At 49.4% G+C, this 15046-nt stretch overlaps 1 protein-coding gene across 1 annotated transcript; it reads left to right on the forward strand.

The window, feature by feature from the left end:
• The first annotated feature begins 8668 nt into the window (after positions 1-8668).
• On the forward strand, positions 8669-14735 carry C22H12orf76 (chromosome 22 C12orf76 homolog). The gene is made up of 2 exons (XM_052168695.1): positions 8669-8832; positions 13420-14735. Exons 1-2 carry the CDS (start codon positions 8700-8702, stop codon positions 13503-13505), a joined length of 219 nt encoding a protein of 72 aa, XP_052024655.1. The 5' UTR covers positions 8669-8699; the 3' UTR covers positions 13506-14735.
• The last annotated feature ends 311 nt before the right edge of the window (positions 14736-15046 follow it).

Genomic DNA, 15046 nt, shown 5'->3' on the forward strand with positions numbered 1-15046 from the left:
AGTTTCACGCTACTCTGAGCAGCCAGCCTGTCTCCTTGGAATGTGGGTCCCCCCCCCCCAGAAGTAACCGGGGGAATTACAGGTTAACCGATGATGGCTAACCGGAAAGTAACCGGCTAACCAGAAACAGGGTGTCAGCAGAGAGCAAAGGCTCTCCTTAGACGTGGGCTGCCCCAGGAGAACTGATTACAGTTCACCCTAGCACATGACGCATACCCAACTTCTGAGCAGATGCAGTGTTACTTGGGAACACGCTCATACACTAAACGTAAGGGAATTTGAATGAAGTCGAGATACAGAGAAGGCTGTTAAATTAAGAAAAAACGGTACATATATACTAAATAAATTCAGGCCTCTGTTCTCAATACTTGGGAGAGAAACACAGGAACAGCAGGTAGGTTCCTTGTGAGCTTGAGGCCAGCCTAATCTACGGAGAAAATCCATGTCAGGCTGGGCTACCCAGAGAAACCCTGTCTCATGAAAGAGTAACAATAATTGTATTGAGCCGGGCGGTGGTGGCGCACACCTGTAATCCCAGCATTTGGGAGGCAGAGGCAGGTGGATTTATGAGTTTGAGGCCAGCCTGGTCTACAGAGGGAGTTCCAGGACAGCCAGGACTATACAGAGAAACCCTGTCTCAAAAAAAAAAAAACAAATCCAATTGTTTTAAGTTATCAAAATGAAGGTGGTTACAAGTTCAATGGTTATGATGATGTGCATCCTCTTTGAGAGAGGTCAAAACAGAGCAGACCTAACTAGCAAAAGGAGGCTGCTGGACTGAGTCAGTCTACATCAAACCGGGGGACCAAGGACACACTATGTTGGGGGAGAGGCTCTGTATTTGTGTTAACAGGAAAGAAGGCTTTGGACTCCTTCAAAAGTAATAAGGATCAGCTGCGGTAGAGGGAGACACCGCCCTCCCACTCCCCCATTATGCCTATGCAAGTCATTTAAAACTGCAAGGTTTAGTTCCAGTCCTTTCAGTAGCTAAATTAAATAATGCAAGTTAACAGTTAAATTCATGGTCCTGTTAGATGCTAGCGTGAATTATCACAAAGATATTCATCCCGGGTTGAACAGGTAATAGGCAGCTGTAGACAGGCACCCGTGGCTTCTTCTGAATGCGATGGATAGGCAGGTGGTTTTCAGAAACTCCGGAGACTCACAGAATGCAGCCGATGAGCGTAGCTGTATTAATTTAAGATCTTTTAGATGTGGAGACAGGCCAGCTCTTGGCAGTCGGACCTGGGAAAGGATGGAAAGTATCAAAAACCTCTGTGTGGGGTTGCTTCAGCTGTGGAGAGCTGGCCACAACTTCCTCTGCAGACAGAATGCTGTCGTGAAAGGACAGACGGGACTGCCTGGACTCTCGCGGCCTCGGAGCAGGAAGGTGACCTATGTCGGCTGGATGCTGAGCCCCTGCTGAAGCATTTGCACAAAGGCTTGGCTGAGAACAGGCTGCTGCATCCCCGGACCTCACCAAAACCCCACCTCAGATTCTTCAGGGCAGGCACAGCGGGGCCTGTCTTTGAGGGACCGGGTGGGAGCCACAGCCTTGTGACCCCGTACAGGACACTCACTGAACATCATCCAGGCCCTTCCTTTTCCATCATAAGAAATGGCCATCTTGAGGTGGCTGTCCCTTACAGCAGGGATCCGGTACTGCAAGCATTAAATTCTGTTGCTACTTCATAACTAATTTTGCTACTGTTGTGACTTATAATGTAAATGTCTGCTATTCAGGATAGTCTGAAGTGACCCCCTGTGAAAGGACTGGTTGGACCCCAAAAGGGGATGCGACCCACAGATTGAGAGCCGCTAGTATATATAAAACGTGACATTAAGAAGCATGTGATTCCAGGGGTTGGAGAGACGGCTCAGCGGTTAGAGCACTGACTGCTCTTCCTGAGGTCCTGAGTTCAAATCCCAGCAGCCACGTGGTGGCTCACAACCATCTGTAATGGGGATCTGATGCCCTCTTCTGGGGTGTCTGAAGATAGCTACAGTGTACTTACATAAAATAAATCTTTAAAAAGAATGTATGATTCCTTTTCCTGGCTGGCCATCTCACCAGCAGCTCTGGAGCTACTGGAGTCACCCTCCAAAGATCACCCTGGGCTCCCAACTGGTCAATGCCATGATCTGACCCAGGAACACAGGTTCGGTGTGTGCAGGCAGGGTTCCCCTATTCTGAGAAGATCCTAGGTATTGATTCGGACCAAGTGAGCTTCCTTGAATGTGTTATTCAAGACTGTCTACCCAGTAAAAGGCAACACACTAGACTTTACACACACACACACATGTAAAATTCAAAACTTCAAGATCTTAAAAAAATGCATGGATTGGGGGCTGGAGAGCAGACTCTGTGATCAACAGAGCACTAGCTGCTCTTCCAGAGGAATTCCTGGCACCCACATGACAGTTCACAATTGTCTTGCTAACTCCAGTTCAAGGGAATCTGACATCCTCATAGATGTTCTTCCAACTTTAGGAAAATGACAACCAATGTGAGAGAATAAAAAAATAAGTGATCAAAAAATTAGAAATCAGGCTGAAGAGATGGCTCAGCGAGCGGTTAAGAGCACTGACTGCTCTTCCAGAGGTTCTGAGTTCAAATCCCAGCAACCACATGGTGGCTCACAACCATCCGAAATGAGATCTGACGCCCCCTTCTGGGGTGTCTGAAGACAGCTACAGTGTACTTCCATATAAATCTTTTGTTTTTTTTGGATTTGGTTTTTTTGAGATGGGGTTTCTCTGTGTAGTCCTAGCTGTCCTGGAACTCACTCTGTAGACCAGGCTGGCCTCGAACTCAGAAATCCACCTGCCTCTGCCTCCCGAGTGCTGAGATTACAGGCGTATGCCACCACCGCCCGGCCATATAAATCTTTAAAAAAAAAAAAAAATCAGAAATCCGGTGGGAGCAGTGAATACACAGGTGAATGCATTTTTTTTTAATTGAGCCAGTCCGTTTGAGAAGGCTGCACCCCAAAAATCGCTTGAGCCCACCTCTGCAGCAGCTGTGCAAATCCGTCTCAGAAAACGCGGGGTGTTAACCTGAGAATGTGCCTGCTGCCTCCAGCTGTGGCCTGTTCTGCTGAGCGATTGACACCTGGGACGGTCACATTAGGACCATGACAGACCATTCAGAGTGACCTGTACCCTCCTGCGTGGTGCTCCGCAGAGCACAGGTTTCGTGCGTCCTAGTGCGTCACGTAGAAATGTCTCAAACTTAAAACCCGGACCCACCAGTCTTACATCTTCAAGGGAGTCGGGTAAGCTGAAAATGGCAAGCCCTCTGTTTTACTTGTGTCTGTCGATTTTTTTTTTGTACTGGGGGTTGAACGCAGGTCCTCATACATGTCGTGGGGGAAACATTATACCAGCACAGCAGAAGCCCAGCTCCTGCTACATTCTCCCTTTTAAAAATATACTTTGACCAGTGTCTCACTAAGTCCCCGGGATTGCTTTGAACGCAATAGACCCCCCATCAAGCCTGTGATACCCTGTGCCAGCCGCCTGGAGGAGCTGTGCCATCAGGCCCAACTTTCTTAGGAAAAAGTTAAAAGGGTGTAATGAGACTAAGAAGATGGTGGTTTCTGTTTGTTTTGTTTGGGTTTTTTTGTTTTTTGAGACAGGGTTTCTCTGTGTAGCCCTGGCTGTCCTGGAACTCACTCTGTAGACCAGCTGGCCTCGAACTCAGAAATCCACCTGCCTCTGCCTCCCAAGTGTTGGGATTACAGGCGTGCCCTACCACCACCCGGCTTTTTTTTTTTCTTTTTTCTTTTTTGAAATATAAGACATGACAGCACTGTTTCTGACTCTAGGCATTTTTACGTAAAAAGTGTTACAAATGCATATGTGCACATGATAGAGATGCTTAGTGGTACACACCTGTAATCCTAGTATTCAGAAGGCAGAAGCAGGAAAAAGACTAGTCTGAGCTGCATCTCAGTACTCTGGTTTAAAAAGACAGCATACAAACCATTTCAGGCAGTACAAAGGACGCACCCACTCACCAGAAGGGCGGAATCAAAGCTGTGCTGTAAATTCAGGGGCAAGAGCTAATCCCGTGGGGCGCCAGGGGTGAAGAGGACCTAAATTATGTCTTTTTTGTTTGTTTGACGAAAGAAGCAAAATTAAAGAGAGCCATTTAATATCAGGTTGAAAGAGGAGAAGCAGGATAATATTCAAATTGTTTACGATGAAAACTAAGTGGTGGCGATCTCAACAGATGGGGGACGGACAGAGGAACTCTAGGAGGATTCGAGAGAAGAAACCACAAGAACCCTGCTCTCCAGCCGGCACCCTTCCCAATAAAAGTTCACGGGCTTCAGAGATGGTATCCTAGTGTTCTATTGTAAAGAGACACCACAACTAAGGCAACGTTAAAAGCAAAGCATTTAATGGGGGAGGCATGTTTACAGTTTCAGAGGGTCAGTCCATGACCTTCATGGCTGCGAGTATGCTGGCAAGCAGGCAGGCCTGGCGCTGGAGAAGTAGCAAAGAGATCCGCAGTCAGCAGGCAGAGAGAGCCAGGAGTCCCCCTGGCAAGGGCTTTTGAAACCTCAAAGCCCACCCCCAGTGACACACCCACACAGACAAGGCCACGCCCACCACTAGCCAGGGACCAAGCATTCAAACAAGTTTCGTTCAAACCACCACAGATGGCTCAGTTAAGAGAACTGGCTGCTATTCCAAAGGATCCTGGGTTTCATCCCCAACATCCACATGACGGCTCACAACCGTCTGGATTCTCCGGGCACTACACAAATGTGACGCACAGATATACATTCAAGAAAAACATCATGCACATAAAATAGAAATCTCAAAGTTAAATGGTCTTGTGATGTCAGTGTTAGGTCAGATCTAAAATAAAGGGATGATTTAATCTTTGTATGAAAAAAATGTACCGTCATGATGAAAGATTTTACCAAAATGAGGCTACCTGAGATATATCTCCATTTTGAGCTTATCCTCTTATATGTTATAATTAGATTTCAAAAAACCCGCCACAGGAAATACTTGTGACAAACCTTGACAAATAAGGAAAGCCAAAAACCTTGAATTTCCCTGGCATAAGATTGAGGTATTACGGCTGGATAGATGGCTCAGCGATTAAGAGCACTGACTGCTCTTCTGAAGGCCCTGAGTTCCAATACCAGAAACCAAATGGTGGCTCACAACCATCTGTAATGAGATATGATGCCCTCTTCTGGTGTGCCTGAAGACAGCTACAGTGTACTTAGACGTAATAATAAATCTTTAAATAGAAAAAAACTGAGCTTTTAATGGCACGGGAGAAACTGCAGATGGGGTGGGGGTGGGGTATGCAGCTCCTCCCACCCCCAGCCCCAGAACCAATGGCGGTTAAGACGTGGAGGAACGGGAGGATTTGTTGACTAGTGAGTCCGACTCGCGCTGTGCCTGCTGACGAAGCGTTTGGAAAACAGTCTTGCTGCACCCCTCCGCGGATTTGGTCAAGCAGCAGGAAGGATGCACGGGATCGCGATCCGGCTCCGCGTCCCTGCCGCAGGGTCACGTGTCTGGGCACCTGCCCCGCAGTAGGAGGAGCGTCTCCATCCTCCACCAAAGCTCCAGCACAGCGACCATCTGGGACTTCACAGCTGTGCAATGTGTCTTATAATATTTTCTTGTCTTTCTCCTTAGTATAGCAAAGAGTTTGCCAATTTTGTTGACTTTTAAAGAAGTCCTCCCCGCCTTCACATCTTTCCTATTTTTCTCAGTTTTCCATTTCGTTTATTGCCGCTCTAACCCGTATCGTCCGTTTCCTCCGCCAGCTTTGGGCTGGGTTTCTTCGTTCTCTCCTAATAACCTTGGGGTCCATTACAATGCCTGTTTAAGGTCTGTTTTTCTTCTTAATGAATTTATTACCTCAGTTTCCCTCTTAAAACTGCTTTCGCGGCGTTCCAGAGACTCGATGTGTGGTGTTCCTGTTTTTTTATTCATCTCAAGGTATTTCAATATTCATCTCAAGGTACATTTTTATTTTGATCTCGCCTTGCTTCCAGCCCAGGGAAATAAGGAGACCAGACGACTGGTGTTGTTTGCCATGAAGGGAACACAGCCTCATTTAGGAAATGAGCGGGACTGTGGGGAACTCGGAATGGGATTTCAGGCCCCCTCAGATATCCCGCAAGTTCAGGTATTAAAGAGGAGCCACGCAGATGCTCTGTGCACAGCTCCTGGAACAGTCGCTGTGGGCGAGGACTGCGCGGGATCGGCCAGAAGGGGCGCTGGAGAGCAGGGCTGAGGCTGGCTCCCTCAGTGGGCGTGGCCCCCAGGCAGGGCACGGGGCGGGGCGGGGCGGGGCGGGGCGCTCAACCAGGTGAGCTCTGCACAGAGGATGAGAACCTGGGTCGTGCCCTGTCCTGCGCCCTCTCTGCGGGGAGGTGGAGTCGGGGTGCACTCTGCACTCCGGGCCCAGCCCCTTAGCAATCCCGGATCTGGGAACCATTTGCTCTGGGAGGTTGCCAAGGAAATCATGTTCGTGTCCGGCAAACTGTGTGCGACCTTCAACCTGGTGAACGAACGGGTTGGTCGTTTATGCAGCACTGGAAGCAGGAGAGGTGCAGGCATTGCTTTGCGTTCCATTGGTGATCAAAGTAACGACGAGCCGCCACAGGAAATAATTGTCTTGTGACTGGATCCAGTGTGTTTGTGTGTGTGTGTTCTGATAGCTTTAAAAGATTGCTACAAAACACAAAAATGGTTACTTAATGGTAACAAATACACAAATGTGTTTGCATATAAGGCAAACCACTTATATGATAGTGACCTATCGATGTATCGATGTCGAATAGATAAGTATGTAGGGGCCAAAAGTAAAATGAGTCTCTAGGGGATGGGGACTGGGACACAGCTGAGTTACAGTCTAAGGGGCTTGGAGTTTCTGTTTGAGATGATGAGAAAATTCTGGAAATTGTCCATATATGTTGGTGTGCCTAATACAGCTGACTTTTATTTAAAAGAAGCTAAAATGATTAATTTTACATTATTTCACCATCACAGCAAAAGTAAGATCAGCTAATATGATTTTAAGATTGTATAAAAGGGGCTGTGAGATGATGAGTGGTTAAGAGCATTTACTGCTCTTCCAGAGGACCTGGGTTCAGTTCCCAGCACTCACATGGAGGTTCACGATTATCTGTAACTCCAGTTCCAGAGGAACATGCACCTTCTTCTAGCCTTCACCAGCTCCAGGCACCCGTGCAATGCACACACACATGCAAGCAAAACATTCATGTTCAAAAACTAAACTAAACCTTAAAAATGATTGAACGGGCTAGGCATGTTGGTGCGCCTTTAATCCCTGCACTCAGGAGGCAGAGGCAGGCAAATCTGTATGAACTCGAGGTTTACACAGTGAATTCTAGGACAGGGCTATTTAAAGAGTCCCCCATCTTATAATATCAAAGATAATAATCCTCATGGAAGGAGGCTGCCTATAACTCAGGCCACTCATTAGGTCATGAACTAGTCCTTGCAACCAAAGGGATGGAAGATTCTTATTGGCCACTGGATGGTGTGCATGATCCCGGAGCAGGGACACCAGAACATCACGGGTAGGAAGACATGCGTGTTTTCCATCTGGTCACCAACTGTAACTCAAAAGGAGCACAGCCCGGGTCCACCATCATCATACGCTTGAATTTCAGATAGGTGAGTGTGGTATTCCACGAGATATTCGCAATATACTTGAAAATTCTTAGGATAAAAATGAATTTGTGGGCTAGAGAGAGAGATTTCAGACGATAAATCATTAACCACTTATGACTCCAGCTGCTACAGGATATACAGCACTCTTTAGCAGCCTCCACAGGCACTGCACCTATATAGTATCATTCTCTCTCTGTCTCTGTCACACACACACACACACACACACACACACACACACACACTGCAAATTCAGCTCTAGACGATCCCTCGCCATCTTTTGGTCTCTGTGAGCATTGCAGGTATGTGATACACGTACATGCTCGAACAATGCCCACATACATAAGACAAAAGTAAGCTCAGTGGTAGTGGTGCATGTCCGTCTTTAATCCCAGCACTCGAGAGGCAGAGGCTGGCAGATCTCTGAGTTCAGGGTCAGCCTGGTCTACAGAGTGAGTTCCAACAGGCAGGGTACGCAGAGAAACCCTGTCTCGAAAGGAACCAAAATAAATACATAAAACTTACATTTAGCCGGGCGGAGGTGGCACACGCCTTTAATCCTAGCACTTGGGAGGCAGAGGCAGGCGGATTTCTGAGTTCGAGGCCAGTCTGGACTACAGAGTGAGTTCCAGGACAGCCAGGGCTACACAGAGAAACCCTGTCTCGAAAAATTAAAAAAAAAAAACAAAAAAAAAAACGGGATTACACTGTCTGTTTCTTCAGACTGTGTTGACGATTTAATATGAAAATGTACGGATGTGTAAAGCAAAGCCTTCCACAGGGAAGGCTGATGCGAGCGCTTGCTGGAGCAGTGGAACCCTCTGCGCGGAACCATAATTCTCTCCCCCGGAAGTTGGTCAGGGGTGGAGTATTAAACGGGGACCACTCCGGATTGGCGGAACCTGCCCTGTTTCCGTGGCAACCACGCGAGCGGAGTGGGCGGGCCGCAGAGAGGCAGCGTTTAAGGGCTGGGCTTGCGGCGGAAGCGGCGCCGCGCGCTCCCCGCGGAGCAGGTTCCAGAGATGCTGCGGGTAGGATGGATGCTGCTGTGCGCCGCGCTCTGCAGCCTCCTGCTGGGGCGGGCCGAGGCCCCGAGCCCCGGGGTGCCGCCGGAGCAGAGCCGGCCCTACGCGGTGCTGCGGGGGCAGAACCTGGGTGAGCGGTGGGGGGCGCGTTTGCAGCCAGACCCGGGCGCGGGGAGTTTGTGCGGGGCGCGGGCGGCGGCGGGCGGGGCGCGGGACCGGACCTGGGCCGCTGGTCCTCGCGAAGCTGCTTTTCCTGCTGACAGCCCCAGGCTTGGGAGCCAGCGCTCGCACCCTGTGTGCTGGCGGCACCTGCTGGAACGGGAAGCCGGAGACCTGGGTTTGTGCGCTGCTGCCTCGCTCTGTGGATTCAGGCTAGGCAGCCGGGCTCATCCTGCATCCCTCGTCCTTTGAATTGAGCCGGTTCTCAGCGATGGCGTTTGTAATTGACAGGTTTTAGCGTTTCCTGCACACCAGGTGTTGTGCTCATCGCTGTTTACATGTATTCTTTTGGGCCTCGCTGAGGGCTAATGAGGAAAGTAGGGCTTTGAACCCTAATAGAGAAAAGGAAAATGAAGCCCAGAGGTAAAGTTGTGTTACTCAGGGGTACTCGGGTAGGAAGTGGCGAATGTCACTACTTGAATCCGGGGTTTGTTGGGGGCTTGTGTGTGGCCATTACACACACGCACACACACTAACGAGTGCATGGCGCTGAAAGGAGCTTAGCTGGGCAGACTTAAGAGAGAATCTCTGTCCTCTCTCAACGTCTCTTCCCTCCTCATTCGTGACCACCTGGCATTTGTGGTCTGCCTTTCAGTCTGGTTGGTGCCTTCCGCGTTTTGGCCACTAATTTGGTACCTACCCAGCATCCCACTGGGTGGTTCTCACGGATTTCCCTTTAGAGCTGGATTTATCACCCTTGATAGTGGATCAAGTGATTCTCTTGGGAGGGAAGGCAGGGGGCGGAGTCTCTTTTACCCTCTGGATGCAGACTCACCTGCCACCAAGTGCTGCCCGTTTTGAGCAGAAGTGAAGCGTTTGAAGGTAATCCAGAGTTACGCTTGAAAGAATCCTTGGGTTTCCACTCGTCCCAGCTTATTGATGCAGAACATGAAGCTGTGATGGGAAGTGACTGTCGGGTGGACTAAGGTTGTCTTGTAAGGCTCTCTTTGGAACCACCAGTCCTGTTCCCAGACTTGCCATGCAGGAGAGGGAGGTACAAGGATGAAGAATAGAGGAGTTTATCAGGCTCCAGGCAAATAGTAATCCAGATGATATTATGTACCCAACACATGGTTTTAAGCGTTTCTCTTCTTCCTTTATTCTTTATATTTTATTTATTATTTATTTACTTATTTGTTTGTTTTTGTTTTTTCGAGACAGGGTTTCTCTGTGTAGCCCTGGCTGTCCTGGAATTCACTCTGTAGACCAGGCTGGCCTCGAACTCAGAAATCCGCCTGCCTCTGCCTCCCAAGTGCTGGGATTGAAGGTGTGTGCCACCACTGCCCAGCTATTCTTTATATTTTTAAGATGTGCGTCCATGTGTGTGTTTGTCCAATGAGGCTGGTAGTGGGTGTCAGATCGCCTGGAGCTGGAGATACTCCAGTATGGATCCTGGGTCTTTGTTTAACACAGTCTTGGTCTAACATGAGCTACATGCCCTATCTCCAAATAGCCCAGGCCAACTAAGTGCCTGGTCAAGTTGACAAAAGCCTTGAATTTCCAATTTCCTAAAGTTATGACTACAGCTGGACTTAAAAGTCTCTCGCTCCATTTAAACCATTTCCTTACATTTTGGAAGAGGCTTTAAAGACTTAAAACTTTCAAGACAGATTCTAAGACTGGAAGTGAACTCTTAAAAAAAAAAAAAAACACAAGCAGGAGGGGCTGGAGAGATGGCTTGGCAGTTAAGACTGTTGTTCTTCCAGAAGTTCAGAGTTCAATTCCTAACAACCACATGGTGGCTCACAACCATCCGTAATGGGATCTGATGCCCTCTTCTGTTGTGTCTGAAGACAGCTACAGCATACTCACTTACATAAAATAAAGAAAATAAATATTAAAGCAGGCAAGAGCTGGCAGGTGGGGCTGCATGTCTTTAATCCCAGCGTTCAGGAGGCTGGGACCTCTGAGTTCGAGGCCAGCCTGGTCCAGGACTGCCAGGGATGCACAGAGAAACCCCATCTTGGAAAAAGAAGAGCAAGCAAACCCAGAAGCAGGCCTGGAGAGGTGGTCGGCAGGAAGCCCTGGGCTTGGTCCCAGCACCCAGAAAGGTCTTAGAACGACACCTGGCCTTTGGGAGCTGCGGCACGCACGCTCATGTTTTCTGCCCTTTCTCACCCTCACCAAGAAAAGATGAACCTTTGTGTTTAATGACCAGGTTAAGAGGATGTGATGGGGGTGGGCATGGGGGGCACAGAGGCTCCAGAATTACTGCCCAGAAAGTAGTTAAGTCTCGGCTTTTCAGAGGAACAGGAACTCAGTCAGAACAACCCTGGTCAGACCCAGTCGGAACCGAGCTAAGCATTTATAAATTTGCTGATTGCAGGTCATAGTTTTGAGTGTCGGGCGGGGAAGACGGCAGCTGCAGAGTAAGGGAGAGGCTGGTTATTGTGTCGTCGGGTCTTTAAGGCCTGGGCCACCAGGTTCAGTAGTCAGTCACCTATAGGCCCCACTTCTCCCATTAGCACCTTGAATATTTTAGATGGGAACCCCACTCTCAGAAACACAGTGGGGGTGGGAGAGACGGCTCCTCAGTTAAGAGCACCAGCCCCCCTTGTAGAGGACCTGGCTTTAATTGCTGGCACCCACATAAGTGCCAGCTGAAACTTTTTGAAACTGTAGCACCAGGGAATATGACCCCCTCTTGAGGCCTCTGCAGGCACCAGGCACCCACACCCATGTGTTACAAAGACATACATTCAGGCAAAACACTCACACATAAAATAAGTTTAAACATACACACACAGAGAGCTGGTACCTGGAGAACTGGCTACGCAGTTAAGAGCACTTTCTGCTCCTCCAGAGGACCTGAGTTTGGGTCCCGGCACTCACTCTGGTGCTCACAACCTCCTGTAATTCTAAAGCCAGGGCCCGGTGTCCTCTTCTGGTCTCTGCAGGTACCTGTACAAACATGGCATATACACACACTTACAGGACACCTGAATGTTCTAACCCGCACACACACACATGCACTAAGCTGAGCCAGAGCTGGCACGGCAGGTAAAGGCACTTGTTGCTAAGCGCAGTGACCTGAGTTTACACAGACAAAAATAAGTTTTTTAAAAGACTTTTGTAGCCGGGCGTGGTGGCACACGCCTTTAATCCCAGCACTTGGAAGGCAGAGGCAGGTGGATTTCTGAGTTTGAGGCCAGCCTGGTCTACAGAGTGAGTTCCAGGACAGCCAGGGCTATACAGAGAAACCCTGTCTCGAAAAACTGGGAAAAAAAAAAGACTTTTTGTAAAAGATTATTTAACCTATATGAGTATACTGTCATTATCTTTAGACAAGAGGGCATCAGATCCTTTCATGGATGGTTGTGAGCTACCATGTGGTTGCTGGGAGTTGAACTCAGGACTTGTGCTCAAGTAAGAACAGTCAGTGCTCTTAACGTCTGAGCCATCTCTCCAGCCCAGATTATTTTTTTTTAAAGCAGGCTTGTAAAGTTGTTGCTGTTTTGGTGAAGGCCCTTCGCAGGATTCATCTAGCCTCTGAACTGACTTATCCAATCTTGAGGTTTTAAAGAAGAGGTTGGGCGCTCTGGTTCTGTCATCTTCCATAATGAGATGTTCTCAGAACAGAAGCTAGAGGATCTTTTTTCCCCCACCTAATCAGATCAGGTGACCTCTGGTGTTTTGGATTTGGTTTTTTTTTCGAGACTGGGTTTCTCTGTGTGGCCCTGGCTGTCCTGGAACTCACTCTGTAGACCAGGCTGGCCTTGAACTCAGAAATCTGCCTGCCTCTGCCTCCCAGAGTGCTGGGATTACAGGCGTGCACCACCATGCCCGGCACTGAAGGCCTTTCTTGATAGTTAGTGGGGATTGGGCCTAGAAGATGCCTCAGTAAGAGTGAGTACTCGGCCTGTAAGTCCGAGGACCCAAGTTTGAGTCCCTGACACCACATATAAAGCTGCACATGACAGAGACCTGGCTGCTCAGCCAGCCCAGATGAAAACAGCAAGCTTCGCGTCCGGGGAGACCCTCTCTGAAGGCATCAAGTCATGGAGCAGTGGAGGAAGAGATCTGACACATGTGTTGGCCCCCGCACACACATGTACATGGGTGTAGACTTGTGCACGCACATGCCTACACCATGCACATACACAATATACAGAAAGAATTCAGCAAGCAGCCACATGTGGCCTGAAAGGCCCTGCACACAGTGGTTTCCCCGATGTTCATCTGCTTGCTGCACGTGTGGGACTTGTTCTGGCCTCAAGGCCCTCGCTCTGCTGAGCCCTGGGACAGCCCAGGGCCTCCTGCGTTGCCCGTTACCTCAGGTGCCTCATCCCCTCCCGCCCGCCCGCCATTGCCCATTCCCCAGGCACCGGCTGTCTGAAGGATGCTCACGGCTACTTTCCCTTTCTGTGGGGTGACTTGAGTGCCTGGTCACGGCTACTTCCTGGCACCCTGTGTAGTAAGTGCCCTGGGAAAAGCACTGTCTTAATGGATAAATCCTGGAACCCGGAGTGTCCATGAAGTAACCTGTTTCCCTTTGCAGTGTTGATGGGAACCGTCTTTAGCATTCTCCTGGTGGCCGTCATCGTCATGGCACTGTGTGTCTACAAGCCCATCCGTCGCCGGTGACGGCCGCATGGAAGCCCTGCTCCGAGTTTCTGGGACAGAAGTGTTGCACGCGGGCCCTGGACACGGTGGACTCAGAACTCCTGGGCAGGCAGTAAATGCTAGAGGGTTAGGAAAGCGGCTAGCAGGAGTTGTTTGTCTCTCGTCAGTTACTGGCTGCTGATTCGCATCTTTTCGTTTGGCTGTGCTGGTTAACATTAAAGCCTGAAGCTCCAGCGTTCCTTGTGAAGACATGCCCATCACAGAGTGTCCAGGTTAAGCAGCTGAGACTAATCACTAATGCTTGGAAGAGGAAGAGGAAGGCTTAACATGTAGACCTCCCCTGCTCCCAGCCTTTTAGTCAGTGTGTCAATCATATGGTGTGTGTGTGTGTGTGTGTGTGTGTGTGTGTCGGCAGTGAGATGGCTCAGCAGGCACAGGCACTCACCACCGAGGCCGACTTTGATTCCTGGATAGAACTTGGTAGAAGGAGAGGACCGCCCGTGACTTGTCCCCTGACCTCCACACGAGAATAAGTAAAGAAAATCACACAGCACACTCACTCCACTGCGCTGCCCTCGGACGCCCTGGTTGGGGAACAGTGCTGAGTCATCATTCCTTGCTGCGTTGGCGCTGAGCCAGTGTTGCATCCTAGGTCTGGGATCCTGTCTCACCCTACCCTACCCCCACCCTGCCGCCCCTCGGCCTGGAAGGTTCTGGGCAGCTCAGACCTATAGATGTCCTCGTTGTGACAGATGGCGACCTGAGACTTCGTCTCCCCTTCTCCCTAGGGGTAGAGGGTTCAGCTGTGTGTCCCGTGCAAGATGCTATGTTTACAAGACCTCTTTCTGCTTCCCAAGTGCTGCTACTGAACTAGATTTCCCACTGCTACTCTGTTGTAGAGGTTATTAGTATTTATTTTAACTTTGCTGTAAAGTTGTTGCTGTGCTTGTATTTTCTCCTCAAACGCAACAATCATCTTGTGTTTTAACTTAACAGCCTGCACTAATGTGAACACCTCCCAACTGTGGGGCCACGTCTGGAACCTTGTAACCCTGAGCCATTAAATGTCAGTTAAATCGAGGAGAAGCCCTGTCTGCTGTTCTGCGCCTCTTACATTCCCGGGGGATACACGGGTCAGGCACAGGTGTCTCAGGGGTCATAGCACCGGCTGCTCTTGGAGAGAACCCAGGTTTGCTTCCCAGTACTCACGTGGTGACTTGCAACTACCAATGGCTCCAGTTCCAGGGGATCTGGTGCCGCTTCTGACATCTGGTGGGCACCACGCGTGCCCACCTCGCATGGCCTGTGGAGCCAGCCGCAAGGACAAACATGCATTTACATAGAATCCTTTAAAAAAAACTCTAATGAAGGTGTGTGTGTGTGTGTGTGTGTGTGTGTGTGTGTGTGTGTGTGTGTGAAAGAGTGCGTGAGGGAGTGACTATCTGGCCTAACTTGCCTATGAAGACCTGAGCAGTGAAGTCTGAAATAGTTCATTAAATAGCAGATCTGAGGCAGAGTCAGCGGGGACAGAACAGGCCTGCAGTTTTGTCCCCAGGCCAACT

Source organism: Apodemus sylvaticus, chromosome 22 (assembly GCF_947179515.1).
Source record: "Apodemus sylvaticus chromosome 22, mApoSyl1.1, whole genome shotgun sequence".
Classification (NCBI taxonomy): Eukaryota; Metazoa; Chordata; class Mammalia; order Rodentia; family Muridae; genus Apodemus; species Apodemus sylvaticus.

Coding starts and splice junctions, on each gene's coding strand:
- C22H12orf76 (XM_052168695.1), top strand. CDS start 8,700: ATGCTGCGGGTAGGATGGATGCTGCTGTGCGCCGCGCTCTGCAGCCTC. Junction 8,833..13,419: donor GCTGCGGGGGCAGAACCTGG/GTGAGCGGTGGG, acceptor TTCCCTTTGCAG/TGTTGATGGGAACCGTCTTT.